We start from the raw sequence: 16895 nt of genomic DNA, 5'->3' as shown, positions 1-16895 counted from the left end.
TTTTGTGACCCGGTAAACCAATTTCCCCAACAATCCAAAGTAATAATTTCCTACAAAGATGGCAATGGTGAAAGAATTGACATCAAACTTTCAAAAGTTTGACTAGTTTGAAGGAGTAGACTTTCAAAGATGGCAGAAAAAGATGCATTTTCTGTTAACCTCTCTTGGAGTGGCATATGTTCTTACATCTCCGAAGCCAACGGAGGAGGAAATTGAGACATTGGAGGCTACTAGGAAACACAACAAGTGGGAGAATGACGATTACATTTGTCGTAGACACATCTTGAATGGTATGTCAAATGAATTGTTTGATATTTATTTGTTTCATGATTCCACTAAAATGCTATGGGAAGACTTAGAATTGAAGTATATGGCCGAGGATGCATCTAGCAAAAAATTTCTTGTTAGTTAATTTAACAATTATAAGTTTGTTGATAGTAGGCAGGTCATGGAACAATTTCATGAGGTACAAAGGATTTTAGGGAGTCTTAGGAAACATGAAATTAACTTTATGAGACCTTTATAGTGTCATCTATAATAGACAAAGTGTCTTCCTCTTGGAAGGACTTTAAGAATGGTTTAAAGCATAGAAAAGATGATTTAAATCTTGAGGGATTAAGTTCCCACATTCGGATTGAAGAAGATATCCGTATTCAAGAAGGACAAAAGGAGGTAAATCCTAGTTATACCACCGTTAACATGGTGGAGGATGGAAAGTCCAATGAGAGGAAGAGGGGATATGGCTCAAACAAAAATAAGGGCAAGAAGCCTAAAGTAAGTGGTGATGGTACAAAATCACGTGCTTGTTGGGTTTGTGCAAAACTCGGTCATTTTAAGAAGGATTGTACAATCTGGAAGAAGAAATTGAGCAAGAAAAAGTCTCAAGGTGGGAAAGGCGATGCTAGCCAATCCCAAGACAAACAAGGTAACTCTTGTGTACAAATTTCATTTAATTCATTTATGCATTATGTATGTATGATTTCTGAAATCAATTATGTACAATTTTGATCTTTCCATCCCCATCTTCATCCCTATCCCCGCCTCATGTATATTTCTATCCTCATCCCCATCCCCATGACATGTCTGAAATTTATCCCCATCCATGCCCGACGAATCCAATTCTAAATAAAATAATCCCTGTCCACCCCTACACGTGGATATCCATACCTGCCTCAACCCCTTCTTTCCAGCCCCATCACCCGCCTAGTCTCTACCATAGGCCCACCACAAATAATACAGTTCTACTTAAAATCTATAATATAGCTCAACCAAAATACATTAATTGTACAATCTAATACTACCTCCATTTTTCTTTAATTGACACGTTTTGACTTTAGCACTATTCACTCACTCCCCTTTGACCGTGTTTTGTGCTTTATACGTAATGAAAATTATTATAGTCATGTGGGATCTTGTTAGATTCGTCACGATATATATTTTCAAAATATCAACTTTTTATAATTTTTGTTTATTGGTAATTAAAGATATTAATGGTTGAAGTTGTGAATTGGAAAACGTGACTAAAGAAACGTGTCAAGTAAAAAGAAACGGAGGAAGTATATCATATCATATCACTAATAAATAAAGCCGGTCTCGCAATCAAGCCACGAGACAGCGACACTTGGCATTCCAGTTTTTCGCCAAGTGTCGCGCCACGTAGGCGATAAATAGTCATTATTGTGATACGTATGATGCCAAGTAAGAGATTTTTGGATAGATTTTTTAAGATAAAATTGTTGTATAGAGTTTTATTATCGATAGAATTCTAATATTTCATATATACAAAATTAATCTTAACATTTTATAAGTATCCTATAACCCAATTCTATTTCCATCATCAAATTCGTTTTAAAAGTTCTTTAAAATAAGATCCATTTATAATATATTTAATCACAAACTTTTATATGGAGCCGGTCAAACCGTGTCACAAACTATTTTAAGAGTTACTTCATTAGTGATATAGGGGTTACTTGGTCAGTTTTATAGTGGTTATTCAATCAGTGTTATAGATATGGGTTACTTAGTTAGTGTTAGAGGTTACTCAGTTTGTATTACAGGGTTACTCGGTCAGTTTTATAAGGGTTACTTTGTCCGGCAAGATGTTGTGGCTAGCCGCATACAAAATGCATTGTTATTAAATTTACTTCCTCCGTTCTTTTTTTTATTGCACCATGAGGGTTTTCATGCTTGTCAATGCATTACTTTAACTATTAATATCTTCAATTATACTTTTGTAAAAATTATAAGAAAAAAAATTGATATTTGAAAAGTAGATTTCGAGACGAATCTAACTAGATCCCACCTGACTATATTTTTCCTAATGGATAAATCACAAATGATGGTCATAAAAGATTAAGTGAATAGTGTAAAAGTCTTATGGTGCAATAAAAGAAAAACGAAGGAAGTATTTAAAAAAATAATAGAGAATCGGTAAAAATAATTTTAGTTTGGTAAAAATACTTTGAGTTCATTGAAAATAATTTAAGATCAATATAAGTAATTTCAAGTCAATAATAACATAGATATCTATTATTTACAAACAAAACTACAAAAAGTGCACTATTATATAAATATATATAAGCCATATGATATCGTATGTCTAAATATCCTACATTATCATAACGGATTATATGACCGTATTTAACATTCAAGTAAAAATGTTATCTTAAAATTTTATCAACCATCTGGACATTGCCTGATCACAAAACTAGTTATATATATAAAGAGGAGTTTTTTCCCGAGTTTTTAGAGCACCACGTAAAATTTCAATTTTTAAAAAATTATTAGAGCGCCACTTAGGAAGAATAAAAAATTTAAACCGCTACAATAAAATATTGCCACGTAATATTAGTTTTTTTAAAGCGCTACGTAGGTTATAATAAAATAAAAACATCGTCACGTGGGATTAATAATTTTGAAACGCTACAATAGGATTATGCCACGTAAGATTAATTTTATAGCGTCACATAGGAAAATGTTATATTTTAGCCAATAAAAAAAAAAGAATAGCAATTTATTTTAGATCAAAAATTTTATATTAATTATAAAAATAAAATCAGTGCATTTCTTGTGTGGCTCGCCATATCGTGTGGCCAACTGAGACAACCCATGCACTGACCGAGTAACCCCTGACCATCCGAGTAACCCTGATCGATTGAGTAACCCTAACCAAGTAACTCATGACCAAGTAATCCCGACAACACGGTGTGACCAGCCACATATGAAACTTTGTGAAATAAAGTATTATCTTTTCATATTACGAATTTTATGTAAATATGAGAAACAAAGTTTATAATTTATTTTATAATAAAAAATTCAAGTAGTAAGCAAGCGAATATCACAAAGTTTTATTAAATAAATATATATTAGAAAATATTTTATTTGAAAAAAATTACAAACAAACCGTGCATCGCACCGCCTTCATCTAGTCTAGTCTAATTCTAATAAAATTAATTAAGTAATAAATTTATGTAAGGTAAACATTGTGTTAATAGATAAAACTATTTTTCTTCTTGTAAAAAAAACGATACAAATATTTTGAATAGATTAATCGATAGAGAACAAATAAAATTCAATCATTCTTTTTTTTTAATAAGTCATCGATTCCAGTTTGGGTTGTAATAGTCAAAATAAGTCAAGTGAAAGTTGAGGCTCATTTCCAATTACCTTATCATGTAAATATAAATCTAATATATCATATCATATTATATATCACTAATAAATAAAGCCGGTCTCGCAGCCATGCCACGAGACAGCGACACTTGACATTCTAATTTTTCGCCAAGTGTCGCGCCACATAGGCGACAAATAGGTATTATTGTGACACATATGATGCAAAGTAAGCAATTTTTGGATAGATTTCTTAAGATAAAAATGTTGTATAGAGTTTTATTATCACTATACTTCTAATATTTCATATATACAAAATAAATCATAACTTTTAATAAATATCCTATAATTCGGTTTAATTTTCATCATAGAATTCGTTTCAAAAAGTTTTTTAAAAATAAGATCCATTTATAATATATTTAATTTAGTAAAAAAAATAATAGAGAATCAACAAAAATAAGTTTTAACCAGTAAAAATAATTTTGGTTTGGTAAAAATACTTTCAGTTCAGTAAAAATATTTAAGTTCAATAACAATAATTTCAGGTCAGTAATAACATAGATATCTATTTACAAACAAAATTACAGAAAATACACTATTCTATAAATAAGTGATAGGATATCGTATGTCTAAATATCCTGCATTATCAAAAGGGATTACATGAAAGTATTAGTAAATATTCAAGCCAAAAAGTTTATCCTAAAATTTTATCAAAAATCTAGGCATCGCCCGGGCACAAAACTAGTAATATATAAAGGGGAGTTTTTTCCCGAGTTTTTAGAGAGCCACATAGGATTAAAATTTCTTAACGCGCCATGTAGGATTATAAATTTTAGTTATAGCCAATTAGATAAGAGATTTATAATTTCTTTTAGAAATAAATAATTCATATGTCACATAGCAAAATTGGCGAATGAGATTTTAAAGTTTAAGGATTATAAATTTTAGTTTTAGCCAATTAAATAAGAGACTTATAATTTCTTTTAGAATTAGATAATTCATACACACATAAGTAAAATTGGCGAATGAGATTTTAAAGTTTATATTTATTAAATAGATAAATATATCTTTTGAGATAGGAATTTTATCTAAATATATAACGAATGAGAGGAAATTCACAATTTAATTTGAAATAAAAACATTAAACAATGTACTACATACAACGAATAAAATAACAAATTTCGTCACATAAATACAAAAAATATTTGTTTTAAAAAATACAAACAATCCGTACATCGCACGGGTTTATCTAGTTACATTATATAATGGAGTACAACAAAAAGTACTAGTGATTAATATCACACTCCAAACTAATAAATATAACTTCAAAGTTCAAATATTAAAAATATGTACTCCGTATAAGACTACAACAAATATTAAAATACATGGGGCAGGTATGAGACGGGACGAGGTGGGACGCTTAAAATTCACCCCCGCCCTGTCACCGATCAAACCTAGACCTATCCCTGCCCTGTCAAGATGGGGATGAGGTGGTTATCCTACTTAACCCGCCTCACTATCATTCTTAATCAGGTGTATATTATATGTATCATAAGGTGGTATAAATTTTCCATGGATTGGACCCATTGAATAGACTATAACGTTTTTGTCATTTTTCTATTTGTCCATCCCGTGGTGTTGTTATCTAAACCATGGTGTCCCTCTAACCAACATTATACCTCTTTCACCAACTCCTAATGACTACACTCTTGAATGAGTCAAACCCACATAATAAAGTGGTGAAAGTATTCTTGGAATGCCCCAATATCCCTTACATCATGACCTAAAACCTGTTTCTTGCATGTTTCACTTGCTTGCGTTATTAGTCACCCTACCGTTAGAAAGCATGGAAGGTATGATATCGTACACCAATTTTATCATTATAAACAGGAGTATTTTTCCCAAAACCGCATTTCTTTATCTACCACACAACATGAGTAGTGTTACATTGGGTCCTTTCTCTCCAAACAATGACCCTAGAATTGTTAATAATGTTGATTTCCATCTCCAACAGGCAGAGGACTGCCTGGCCTCGGCTTCGTGTTCCGTGAAATCTTCGATGCCATTGATGAGATCATCATCTAGCCCTGGTCTCATGCAGATTCCTCCACCTCCATGGCGGGCGTTTCAGCCACCAGGAAGGGCTTCAACGGTAACGAGACTATGTAAGCCATGCGATGATCCTTTCCTCATTGCCATGAAGGAATGCACCAAAAGTAGTAAGAGAATTGGTTTCAGATCATTGTTTAATATTGGGAAGATTACATTTTCATGCAAGCATGGAAGTGAAGTTAGGGAAGATGGTTTAATGAGATTGTCTCAACTTCCATCTATTCCTAGGGAAAGATCAACCAGAAGATCGAAGAAATCTTAGTGCTTCTCATGTTGCAAAATTTAGGATTTATGTTGTTGATTGTGTAATCGGTAGTCTAAGCTTCTTGAAGTGCATCTTCATTCTATTGCCTTAGGATTGTAAAATTTCAAGTTATTGGTAATGAAATCGACAAACATGTACTACCCTCATATTTATATTGGGTAAAAAACTAAAGACTAGAGAACTAATACGCAACAACAAATACTCCCACCTCTCCAAAGAAAAATCTCATTCGCGTTTTACACATTAAAAAGATGATACTAATAATAAGATAGTGTGGCTGTGTGGGATTGATTCATTGATTGATTCATTGTGAGACTTGACTAATCAAAAGTTCATAAAACAAAAATTAGTAGGATTTGGTCAATTAGTAATGAATAAAGGAAAAAATATAAAAAATAAAACTTATTTAGGGACAAGATTCTAGGTGATACACAACAAGCAAAACTGCAGTATTATTAATTTGAACCTGCTGAATATTATCTGCAAGTGATTTCTCTAGTTTCATCAGCATTACTGATATAAATATAGGCACAATAATCAACATGACAGAAATCTCAGAGCCTTCAGCGCTTAGCTATCATTTAAACAATTACAAAAGAATATACATCAATTTCCAGTCTCCTATGGTCCTTCCACATCTTCAGTGCAAGCCAATAGAGTGCAGGAAGCTATAATCAGCTTTTTCTTGAACTGATAAAATTTCCTATATCCTCAAAATGCTCGACGTCTTTCAATCTTATGATTCTTTATCTTGAATCATATATTATTTAAAACCAAAGTATTTGCCAATTACAAGAAGATCTTGATGGTATGGATTATTCTGCAAGCAGATACCCAAAAAGGTTAGGCCTGTCAACAGGCTTCACAGTCAAAAACTGGTAAGCATGACTTCAGTCCAGATATTTTTTGATTGCATCAACCACCTCCTGGGTGGTGCTGTCACCTCCAAGATCTGGAGTTCGATATTGGCCCTCTGCTATCACTCTTTTCACAGCGGTTTCCAATCGATCAGCAAATGAGGGAAACTGGAGATGTCTCAACATCATTGCAGATGAGAGCAGAAGAGCTACCGGGTTGGCTTTCTTTTCTTTTAATATTTCATCACTGCCAACATTTCCTGCTGAAGCACCTTGCTCAAACACAGCATTATCTGCTCCCACATTACCTTCAGATGCAAAATATATCAATAATGAGACATTTATTTAACCTCATATCAAACCCAAATTACTAATTACTAAGATTTTCAGAATACACAATCTTGCTGTAAACCATTTTAAAAGTCAAATTACCAACCATATTATATTGTTATATGTTTATCTATGTAGTACATATGATATTGCACTGAAAAATTGAAATAAAATTGGCATGATATTAAGCATAACCACTGCTTTTGGTCAGGAACAAGCATTTATTCAATCCAGCCAAAGAATAACCCAAATCCTACCTAATATTGCATTTTAAATCAGTCTAAACTACTGGGGAGGAAAAAGGGAGCAAACAATGAGTCAAAATTTTTCTTACCCGTCAGGCTTATGACCTGATCTTCCCAACAAGCAGGAAAGAAAATACTCATAGCATGTGGTTTAGATAGATAATCCCAACAAGTTATGGAGTGAACACAAATAGCATTAATCTTTAATTTTTGCTCAGCCTGGTTAAATATGTCAGCTTTGAAAGCACAAAACTGAGCTAATTATCAGAAAACCAAGGAGCAGAATGTACCTCCAGGCATTACTCCAGTACCACCAGCTATACCAGCTGCTGTATTTGCCACAAGATTCCCATACAGATTCGGCGTCACCTAAAAGATCAAGATACATAAGCAAGTCGACATACAATCTACAATTGACTTTTACCAAAAATAGTTGCATACCATTTTCAAAAGCTAACATAATTCACAAAAATAAAATTATCAAAAACCATGTAAGAGAAAGTGGAGACATTGAGAATGATGCTTTATTTCTAAATAATTTCCACGGGATTGCCAAAGCTCTCAAAGGTACAACTATACGAATGCACCCTGATGAACAATAGTATGTATTTTACGAAGTATATTACAAGAAAAACACTAAAACAGATCAAGACACATTTTGATGATTCTTCTTGAACTTCATGTTCCCATACAATACTTGTATGTTATAGAACAAGAGCATTATTCATTGATTAATATGAATTAAGAATCCAGAAGTTTCACTATTAAGACTTGTCAAAGGTTTTACTGCCCAATGTCAAGCTATAGAAACTAAAAGCTTTTATTTGGTAATGCCATTTAGAAAAAGTTGGCCAACTGGATTCCCAATGGACAATAAGCGTTATTTCAATGTATTTGCGTCTCAAACCGCTTGTAACTTCAACTTCATATACCAAGACTAATGAAGTTTAAATCATTGCTAACAGCAAACATTGGCTAATATCTTTGCTTAATTATACTGCTTTGATGGCTAATAATATTACATTCCATTCAGCATTACCATACTGCGCAACTACTTGTTTTTACATTTCCATGAAATCACGCGTAAGTCAAGTGAGAAAACACTGCCAAAAGTGCTTTAGCCTTCACTCAACTACAACTGCCCAGCCTCTGGCAGGATGCTTGAAGTCCTGGAACAGTGCCAAAAGTTTGATATTCATCTTATGAATATCAGTACTCTTCTCACAGCACTCAAGTGAGAAAACACGGCCAAGACTGCTTAAGCCTTCACTTGTCATTAACTACAAGGTTACAAGTGCCCAGCCCTCAGCAGAATGCTGGAAGTCCTGCAACAGAGCCCAAAGTTTGAATTGCCTCTTATGGATATAACTACTCTCTTCAAAGAACTCAAGTAGACTTGATTCACTCCAGAACCTTGACAATAAACTTTCCAAAAGCCTAAATCAGGTCTGGTTACCTGTAAGGAACTAAAAACTTCAGCAATGCTCTTGGATTGATTTACATCGGCATTTTTTGCCACCAAGTTTGGATAACTTCTAATAGGGGTTATTTCAACTTTTCTAAGATGTGAAACAGATCACCCAAAAGAAAATTGTCAAGTTGATGTTGTGCCAAAATTGTTATGAGAGTCCAATGAATGTAGAGCCTTCAATCACCACTATTTTGTTGCAATCCAAACTAATTTCAGTGTGTGACCTTAACAAGAAATATATGATGAGAGACTTTCCTTCCATTTGGGTCACCAAAATTTATTGATTAACATGAGCTTAGAAAACTGGACTAAATAGGCAGCCATATCCTATGAAACTAGCTTGGAAGACCAAAAGAAATGGATCTAATTTTGACAGATGCTCGTAGATGCCAACAGTGAATCCCTTCTAGTGAAAAAGTAATTCACCTGATTTATTGATGATTTCAACCAGATAACTAGGTTTACTTTACAAAAGAAAGACAAAAAGTATATTTTCCTGAGATATTCTAATTCAAAAACATCAAAGCTGAAGTAAAAATCTGAAATGAGCGGAAAAGATATGATAAAATATGGTAAACTTTATCAAAATTACAATTCTGAAGAGGAAGGCATAAACACTGGCTCATAGACTCATATGAAGTCAACTCCTCAAAAAGATGCACCGTCTACGAGGAAAAAGCTGGAAAAAAAATATCACAGATATGTCATAGGCATGCTAGCAGAAAAGAACATTCAGAAGAACTTGCTAAGGAGACTTCTTAACAACGGTGGTTTGAAAAACAAACATGGCCCCAGCCAAAGACCTCAGAATGTAGAATCTGTAGATGGCAACTTTTGTATACCACCAGATCAAGCTAGATGAGAAAGCTAAATAATGAAATTTAACTGGAAGTGAAGTCAAAAGCAATCAGGTCTTTTATCCAATTCAAAGAAATTTTCCATTATCCAACATCCTCAAAGATCTATTATGGAGCATTTCCGTTAGGAATTCCATGAGGTCCTTAAGGCACTCACATCTCCACTCTATATCGAATCTAATGTCCATCACTCCTTCAGTGAGCCTCCTTATACAGCAGTATCACCTTCTTCCACATAGAAGCCACAAATTCAGCCATTTATTTCAGTTTGGCTACCATATCAAAATCCAACATGAATATAAAACAACAATCAAGTCTTAATCCAATGATAGGGTTAAAATTTTATCTCTTTCACTCACCAACCATGAATTCATGATCCTCTCCTTCCATTCCCTTCTGCTTAATGTTATGTGCTCCTGCAAATCTAACTTTCTCATGTCCTTCTCAACTCCTTCCGTCCAAGTCATCATTAGTCACCTTGATCTCAAACCTCTACTTTTCTTACTGGTGACTAATCTCCGCCTCACATGACCAATCCAACGCAATCAATTCTCCCTTATTGTATCCTCAATGCACGCTACTCCAACTTTCCTCCTAATATTTTCATTTTCGATTCTATCCTTTACGGTGTTCCTCTATGTTACATGGACTCGGGAACCGGTGTCAGACACGGACACATGTCCAAGTGTCCGATCTGGCAAGTTCCAAAATTTTAGCACAAGGGAACTCTGTCTGATATTTGGACACGGGTACGGTGACACGTCAATGCGTCACTTAAATTTATATAAATAAATTATATATTACAAAAGCTTTAAAATTTTCATTATGTCTACCCCTATTTTTTTAATTATAATTCTTTCCTCGATAAATTCTCCTAATATATGGCAATCATCTTCTCTCTATCTTCTCTATATTAATGGTGGTTTTCGAACAAGATATGTTTTTCTTTCATGTTTCTTCTCTTTTTTCCTCTCCTCTCTTAATGGAAGTGTCCGAGTGCACGGTGAAGGATCGGACACGTCACACGTGTCCCGTGTCCGTGTCCGTGAAGTGTCATGTCGACAAGGGCACTTCGTCATATTAGCCATGTCCGATTAACATAGGTGCTCCTACAGATCTTAATTAACATGCGCATTTCTGCTACCTCATCTTCCTAATATGATTATTCTTGAACGCCCGATTTAACTCATATAACAACGCTGTGATAATAGTTGTCTGATAAAATTTAACCTTTAACTTTGTAGAACATCTATACCAGAATTTGGATTTGTTGTCCCGCGAAACCCAGTTACATAGCGCTGCCACAAAAATCACATATTTCACCCTGCGTTGTCGTTATGTAACGGTGAATCACTGCATTAGAACCATTTTTTTACATGTTACATACGTTCTTTTGTTTTAGTTGACTAAATCTTTTAGTAGTTAATTATGTACTCTATTAAACATGATATTTAGTAAATTTTTATTCAAAAAATATATTATCAGCTTTTTTTTGATAAATTGGCTATATATTTTCAAAAAATACTTCTTAAACTTAAAAACTATTAACTATACACCATTATTGTGGATTTTTGAAAAAAGTCACACCTGGTTTGTTACGATCCGTTCTATTCATCTGTTACAAGTCGTTTCAACGTCAACGAGAGCATTACCACGATCGGACTGCATCCGCACCCACATTTGCAATTTTTTTTCTATGATCCAGACATAATCCTATAGGTTACATTCTGGTACATTTCTCCATTCTTTTGCAAAATCTACCATTTAAAACACTCGCTCATATGCACCTTCTAACCATCCAATGTTACTATATCCCTAGTCCTCCACTTACCCTCATAGTAGTAAAACTAGAGTCTCGCTTTGACTTAGTCTAAAACCACTCCATTCTTTTGCAAAATCTACCATTTAAAACACTCGCTCATATGCACCTTCTAACCCTCCAATGTTACTATATCCCTAGTACTCCACTTACCCTCATAGTACTAAAACCAGTGTTTGAAAAAGCGCGCCTAAGGCACGCCTAGGCGCGGAGGCGCAAGACGAACAAGGGTGAGCGCTTACTTTGGTCTGGCGAGGCGTTTTGGGTTAGGCGCACAAAAAGCGCTGGAGGCGCACCAAAAGCGCACAAGTACATGAGGCGCACTTGAAGCAAACTTCAGCCAAATTTTTTTAACTACCCATATACTACGCCTCACTTCAAAGAGGCGCGCCTTAGGCGCAGTAGAAAACCTCTCGCTTTAGTGCCCCTTGAGCTTTTTTATACATCGACTAAAACTAGTCTTGTTTTGACTTAGTCTAAAACCACAAGATTTTGGCCTCAATTTCTTTAATTTGGCATCAACCCCAACTCTAGTCTCATCCACTAATACAATAGCATTTGCAAAAGCATACACTAAAGAGTCTCACCTTGGATAGATCTTGTTAATTCATCCAATACAGCTGCAAAGAGGAAAAACTCAATGTCAATCCTTACTGAAGTCCAATCATAATATAGAATTCCTTCGTTACTAACCTGCAAGTCCTTACACTTATTTTGATGTCTGGATAAATATCCTTAACTAGGTCAATAAACTCATGCAAAACACCCGTCTTAGTCATTGCCCACCAAAACACATCCCTTGGCACCTTGTCCTAAGTCATATTTAGGTCAATGAAAATCATGTGTAATTCTTTTTCCTCGGCGTATAATACTCCATCATTTGCCTTATCAATTATATAGCTTTCATGGTAGACCACCCTGTCATGAACCCAAATTAGTTCTCTGAGATCCTCATACATTTCCTCAATCTAAAGTCTAACACTCTGTCCCATAGTTTCGTGGTGAAGCTCATGAGCTTTATACATTATGCCTCGATAATCAACATCAGACAATAAAATGCATGTGGTTAAACATCCACAATTTCAGATCATCAATGTTCATAAACGTTCTAATACATCCAGACTACTCAGCTGCTCAAATGGATGGTTTATATTGAAAAACAAAAAGGATCACAATCTTGATAAATTTACATTAGAGGACCTGTAGGTAATATACATACTATCTCCATCCAAAACAATAAGCCACATGACTTTGGTACTTAGATCACTAGTCTATTTGAAATTAATGCAGCAAATATCAATTAATGAAATACTATGAACTCCATCCCACTGGAGAGAAAAAAAAAAAAAGGGTCCTCTACTCCTCTAAAGAATATACAGATTCAAATTATATTAGAAAACCAATCAATTGAAACTAGATCCACCATAAGAATCAAGAAGGCATTGGTAATGTTGTGAGAAATAGCTTCTATTGTTAGCTTTTCAGGTAGTAGCTGTCTATTAGTATTGCTTGATCTAGAAGTTGTGTTTTCAAATAATCTAATTTAGGGTATGTGCTATGTGGCAGGTCAGGTCCACAAGTGGTAACTGGTAAGTACCTTATTTGGCAAGTTCAGCTTGGCTGGTTGAGCTAGGATAAACAATTAACCTCTCTATTTATGTGTTTGTGTGTAAAATTGGAACATGTAATCCATTGGCAGGACAAGTACAAGTTGACAAATGCTTGACTATAGGTAAAGGTTATTGACTCACCAAAAACAAAAGATAACTGTAATTAACACGTCAAAGACAATAAGGCCCGAAAACACAGCAAAAGTAATTTTTCTTCCAACTATAATGTAATGAATGCAAGCAAATCATTAAGTTAGAGCAAAGATGCAACCAATGCATCCACATACCATCACATCAAATTGTTCAGGCTTAGATACGAGTTGCATGCAGCAATTGTCCACAATTATCTCATTATACTTGATTCCAGGGTATTTGCTTGCAACTTTTCGACAGGATTCTAAGAAAAGACCATCTGCAAGCTTCATAATGTTAGCTTTGTGCACAGCTGTCACCGTCTTTCTATTATTGAGATATGCATATTCGAATGCATATTTTGCAATGCGCTCCGAACAAAACTTTGTTATCACCTAGCAAAGACGTGAAGTTAGTCCAAGAAGTACGCCAGACCGTACAAACAGTAGAGACAAATATAGAGAAAATCAGGTGATTCAACTACTACAGCTACAGGTGCCCAACAATCTGCCAAAATAGAGATAAACCTTAAAGCATACTTTTATCAATAGATGACATTTCAAAATGTGGCAGACTGGCAGCAGCATAGCACAAAAAGTTCTCTAAAAGACAAATTTCACCACTTTGATCGCACATATAAAAAACTTCCAATGTCCACTTTGGTTAAGACCTAATCTTTACATCAATTACATTAGATGAATTGAACAGAAAACCAACCTAAAACTGATAAAAAATTTGTAGTTCATGATCGTTTGACACTCGATGACTCAATATTCAATTTAGATAAACAAATTGACAATAGATCATGAACTAAAAAATTACCATATTCCATCCCTTTATAGGTTGGGTCAACCCAAGTAATTGACAAGTTGGGTAAATCATTACTAATTGACTGAAGGGTAAATCAGTACTAATTGACAAGTTGGGTCAACCCAAGTGATCCAAAACCGAAAGATCAACGTCACAGCCACACATTCTCCAACCCGAAACTGAAGGATCTGCCACCGACCCATACCCAAACTTCACAACCTCGTGAACATGTTAGTTAGATCAAATCTACACCCACCTAAGTGTTCTTGAAGAGCTCATGGAGTTCTAGGCAATGAGTGTTTTGTATCAAATGTTTAATTTGGATTAACCCACAATTAGAAAAGCATTGGTAACAGATTCAAGGTTCTTGAACAACGGCAACAACCATTTCTGAGAAAATACGTTTTTCAATATACTTCTCAATATTGAATATCTTATGAGGAGGAGGGAGAGGGAAACCGAAACTGACTTGGTTGGAAGGAGTTAGGAAGGATATGAAGTATATGCATTTGCATGAGGAGGAGGCATTGGATCGTAAGGGATGGAGGAGGAGGATCTTTGTCGATGATTACACGGAATAATCAAATTTGGTTCATGTAACCGACCCTACTTATGAGTTTAAGGCTTTGATTGATTGATTGAATATCTTATGAATCCTGAACAATCGATTTGATATAAAATTTCCGGGATTGTCCTACGTAGGCATGGAATCAAAATATTCAAACCAAATTCCACCTATACAACCGCTACCTAAATGGGCATCATCCACAATCTCATTCGATCACAAACTTGAGCTAACAGCCTTGCATTTTTTATATCTTAACTATTTTTGTTCTCAATTTAGTAAGGTGCAAACCTTGTCAACTCATCAAGACATCACTAAGATAATGATTAACTACAAAAATCATGGCACAAAAGTAACAGATTGATCATTCATAAAGAAAATTAATGCTACATTCCTAACACATCTGAACTGCATGAACAATGTACAAATTTCAATAACAACCCATAATCAAAACAATATTGTCATATAGATATTTTTCCACCCCACTCTCCAAATTCAAACTCATATCAATCCTCATCAACTATCAACACAAAACATCAACAAAACTTCAAAGTCAACATCATCAAAATTCTCAAAATTCACATTTAAACCAATACAAAAACCAAATCAAAACAAATAAAACCCAAAACCAACAACTAAAAACAACCCATCAATCAAATATAACAAACCAAACACCAAAAACATAGAATTACCTTAAGACTCTCGACGACGCCAGGCACAACCTCATGCTCAAGCCCAGAATACTCCCCTTCAGTATTCTCCCTAATAACAACAATATCCACATTCTGATGTCTAGTCGGTAATCCTTTAAGATTAAAGCAATTAACCAAAGAAGCATACAAATCAAGCTCCTTCCTCAATTGCATATTCAACGAACTCACACCACCACCAACTGGGGTCGCCAAACCACCCTTCAAACAAATCTTATTCTTCCGAATCGAATCCAGAACTTCTTCTGGAATCTTCTTCATGTTACCTCGTACCTCGTGCTTCTCGAAGTACACCGGCGCGTGCATAGCCTCCATTACTTGCTCAACGGCGCCTGTCACCAGAGGTCCGATGCCGTCACCGGGAATTAAGGTCACCTTACGTGGAGCACCGTCGCCGGGTCTGGGCATGTAGGTGACGGATCTTGAGTGTGACAGCCAAGGTTTCGTGAGGTTAGGGTTAGGGTTAGGGTTTAGGCCGGAAGAGGTGTCGATGAGGCGTTTCAGGAGAGTTGGGGCTGATCGCCGAGCCATCGGAGAGAGAATTGCGGCGACGATTGCGGTGTTGACTGTGATGGAATTGGGGAAGAAGCTTGGAAGACTGCAAATGATCAACCAAGGGATGAGAATTTTATTTTTTCGAGAAATTTTTCTTTATTCTTTTTTTTTTTTTGATTATAAAAATAAAATGGATTAATAAAAAAATGTAATGTGATTGTTGTTCGATTTTGTGAGAGGTCGCGTTTGCCTTTTTTTGGGCAACACAAAGAAGCCATATAAAGCTCATGACTTATGGGTGTGTTGAAAGGAGCAAATCAAACTTAAAATTTGGACTATATATTGGATTGATTGGTATCACGATTATTAGGGTTTACTATTTGAGGGTCATGCACTATAAATCGAGAAAAAAGTGTAAGTGATTTTTTGTATGCAGTGGCCTGGCTATAACTATGATAATATGGATTAATAAAATTGGGAAATACTTTGTATAAAGTGGCTACGAATCAAACCAATTAAAGAAGGAGACAACCACATTCTTAGTGAAAGCTTGAAAGATAGGAGGATATGGAAGTTGGAGATTTAGAAAATAATTGGACGATCTTCCATTGAGAATATCAGGAATAGAGCCCCTCCTTGGGATATTAGTTTCAAAAAAGAAACATCCAAATCACTTCAAATGGATGACTACTTTGTAAAGAGCTAAGCATTGTGAAATTAACAAGCTAAGCATCTAAAACATGGCTAAAATGCTGGCTAGATATATAACCCTTACACTAGGAAAAGAAAAAAAAGAACTATAGGACGGAAGAAGTCTACAACGGATTCCATTAAAAGGAGCCTTGGAGAAAATCCACTAGCTTTAAAATGGCATGCATTAGAGGGTTTTGAAATTAGTTTGATCTTTCTTCAATTGTATTGATTAATTAGTCTACTTGACCTTTCAGTGAATGTTAGAAAGGTATTGATTAATTAGTGTTGATCTTAATTGCATCACTTGCATTCATT

General features: G+C 34.8%; 1 protein-coding gene across 2 annotated transcripts; it reads right to left on the bottom strand.

Annotated features, from left to right (window-relative positions):
- Positions 1 to 6411: 6411 nt before the first annotated feature.
- On the bottom strand, positions 6412 to 16201 carry LOC110727239 (isocitrate dehydrogenase [NAD] regulatory subunit 1, mitochondrial-like). Of its 2 annotated transcripts, none has more exons than XM_021906806.1 (4): positions 15375 to 16201; positions 13463 to 13690; positions 7709 to 7787; positions 6412 to 7151 (listed from the first exon to the last, which is right to left on the bottom strand). In XM_021906806.1, exons 1-4 carry the CDS (start codon positions 15921 to 15923, stop codon positions 6877 to 6879), a joined length of 1131 nt encoding a protein of 376 aa, XP_021762498.1. In that variant the 5' UTR covers positions 15924 to 16201; the 3' UTR covers positions 6412 to 6876. The 2 variants fall into 2 exon arrangements, with proteins under 2 accessions (XP_021762498.1, XP_021762497.1); XM_021906805.1 differs by having other exon boundaries at positions 13463 to 13702; positions 15375 to 16197.
- Positions 16202 to 16895: the final 694 nt, after the last annotated feature.

Source organism: Chenopodium quinoa, unplaced genomic scaffold (assembly GCF_001683475.1).
Source record: "Chenopodium quinoa cultivar QQ74 unplaced genomic scaffold, ASM168347v1, whole genome shotgun sequence".
In the NCBI taxonomy this organism is placed as follows: domain Eukaryota; kingdom Viridiplantae; phylum Streptophyta; class Magnoliopsida; order Caryophyllales; family Amaranthaceae; genus Chenopodium; species Chenopodium quinoa.
This window is presented reverse-complemented; position numbering and strand designations above follow the sequence as displayed.

What these genes read in the sequence shown, in the direction of transcription:
- LOC110727239 (XM_021906805.1), bottom strand. Translation starts at nt 15,923, where the DNA reads ATGGCTCGGCGATCAGCCCCAACTCTCCTGAAACGCCTCATCGACACC. An exon ending in CTGAACAATTTGATGTGATG is followed by an intron (nt 7,788 to 13,462) that starts GTATGTGGATGC and finishes TTGATCTTTTAG; the next exon opens with GTGACGCCGAATCTGTATGG. An exon ending in TACTGGAGTAATGCCTGGAG is followed by an intron (nt 7,152 to 7,708) that starts GTACATTCTGCT and finishes TTGCATCTGAAG; the next exon opens with GTAATGTGGGAGCAGATAAT.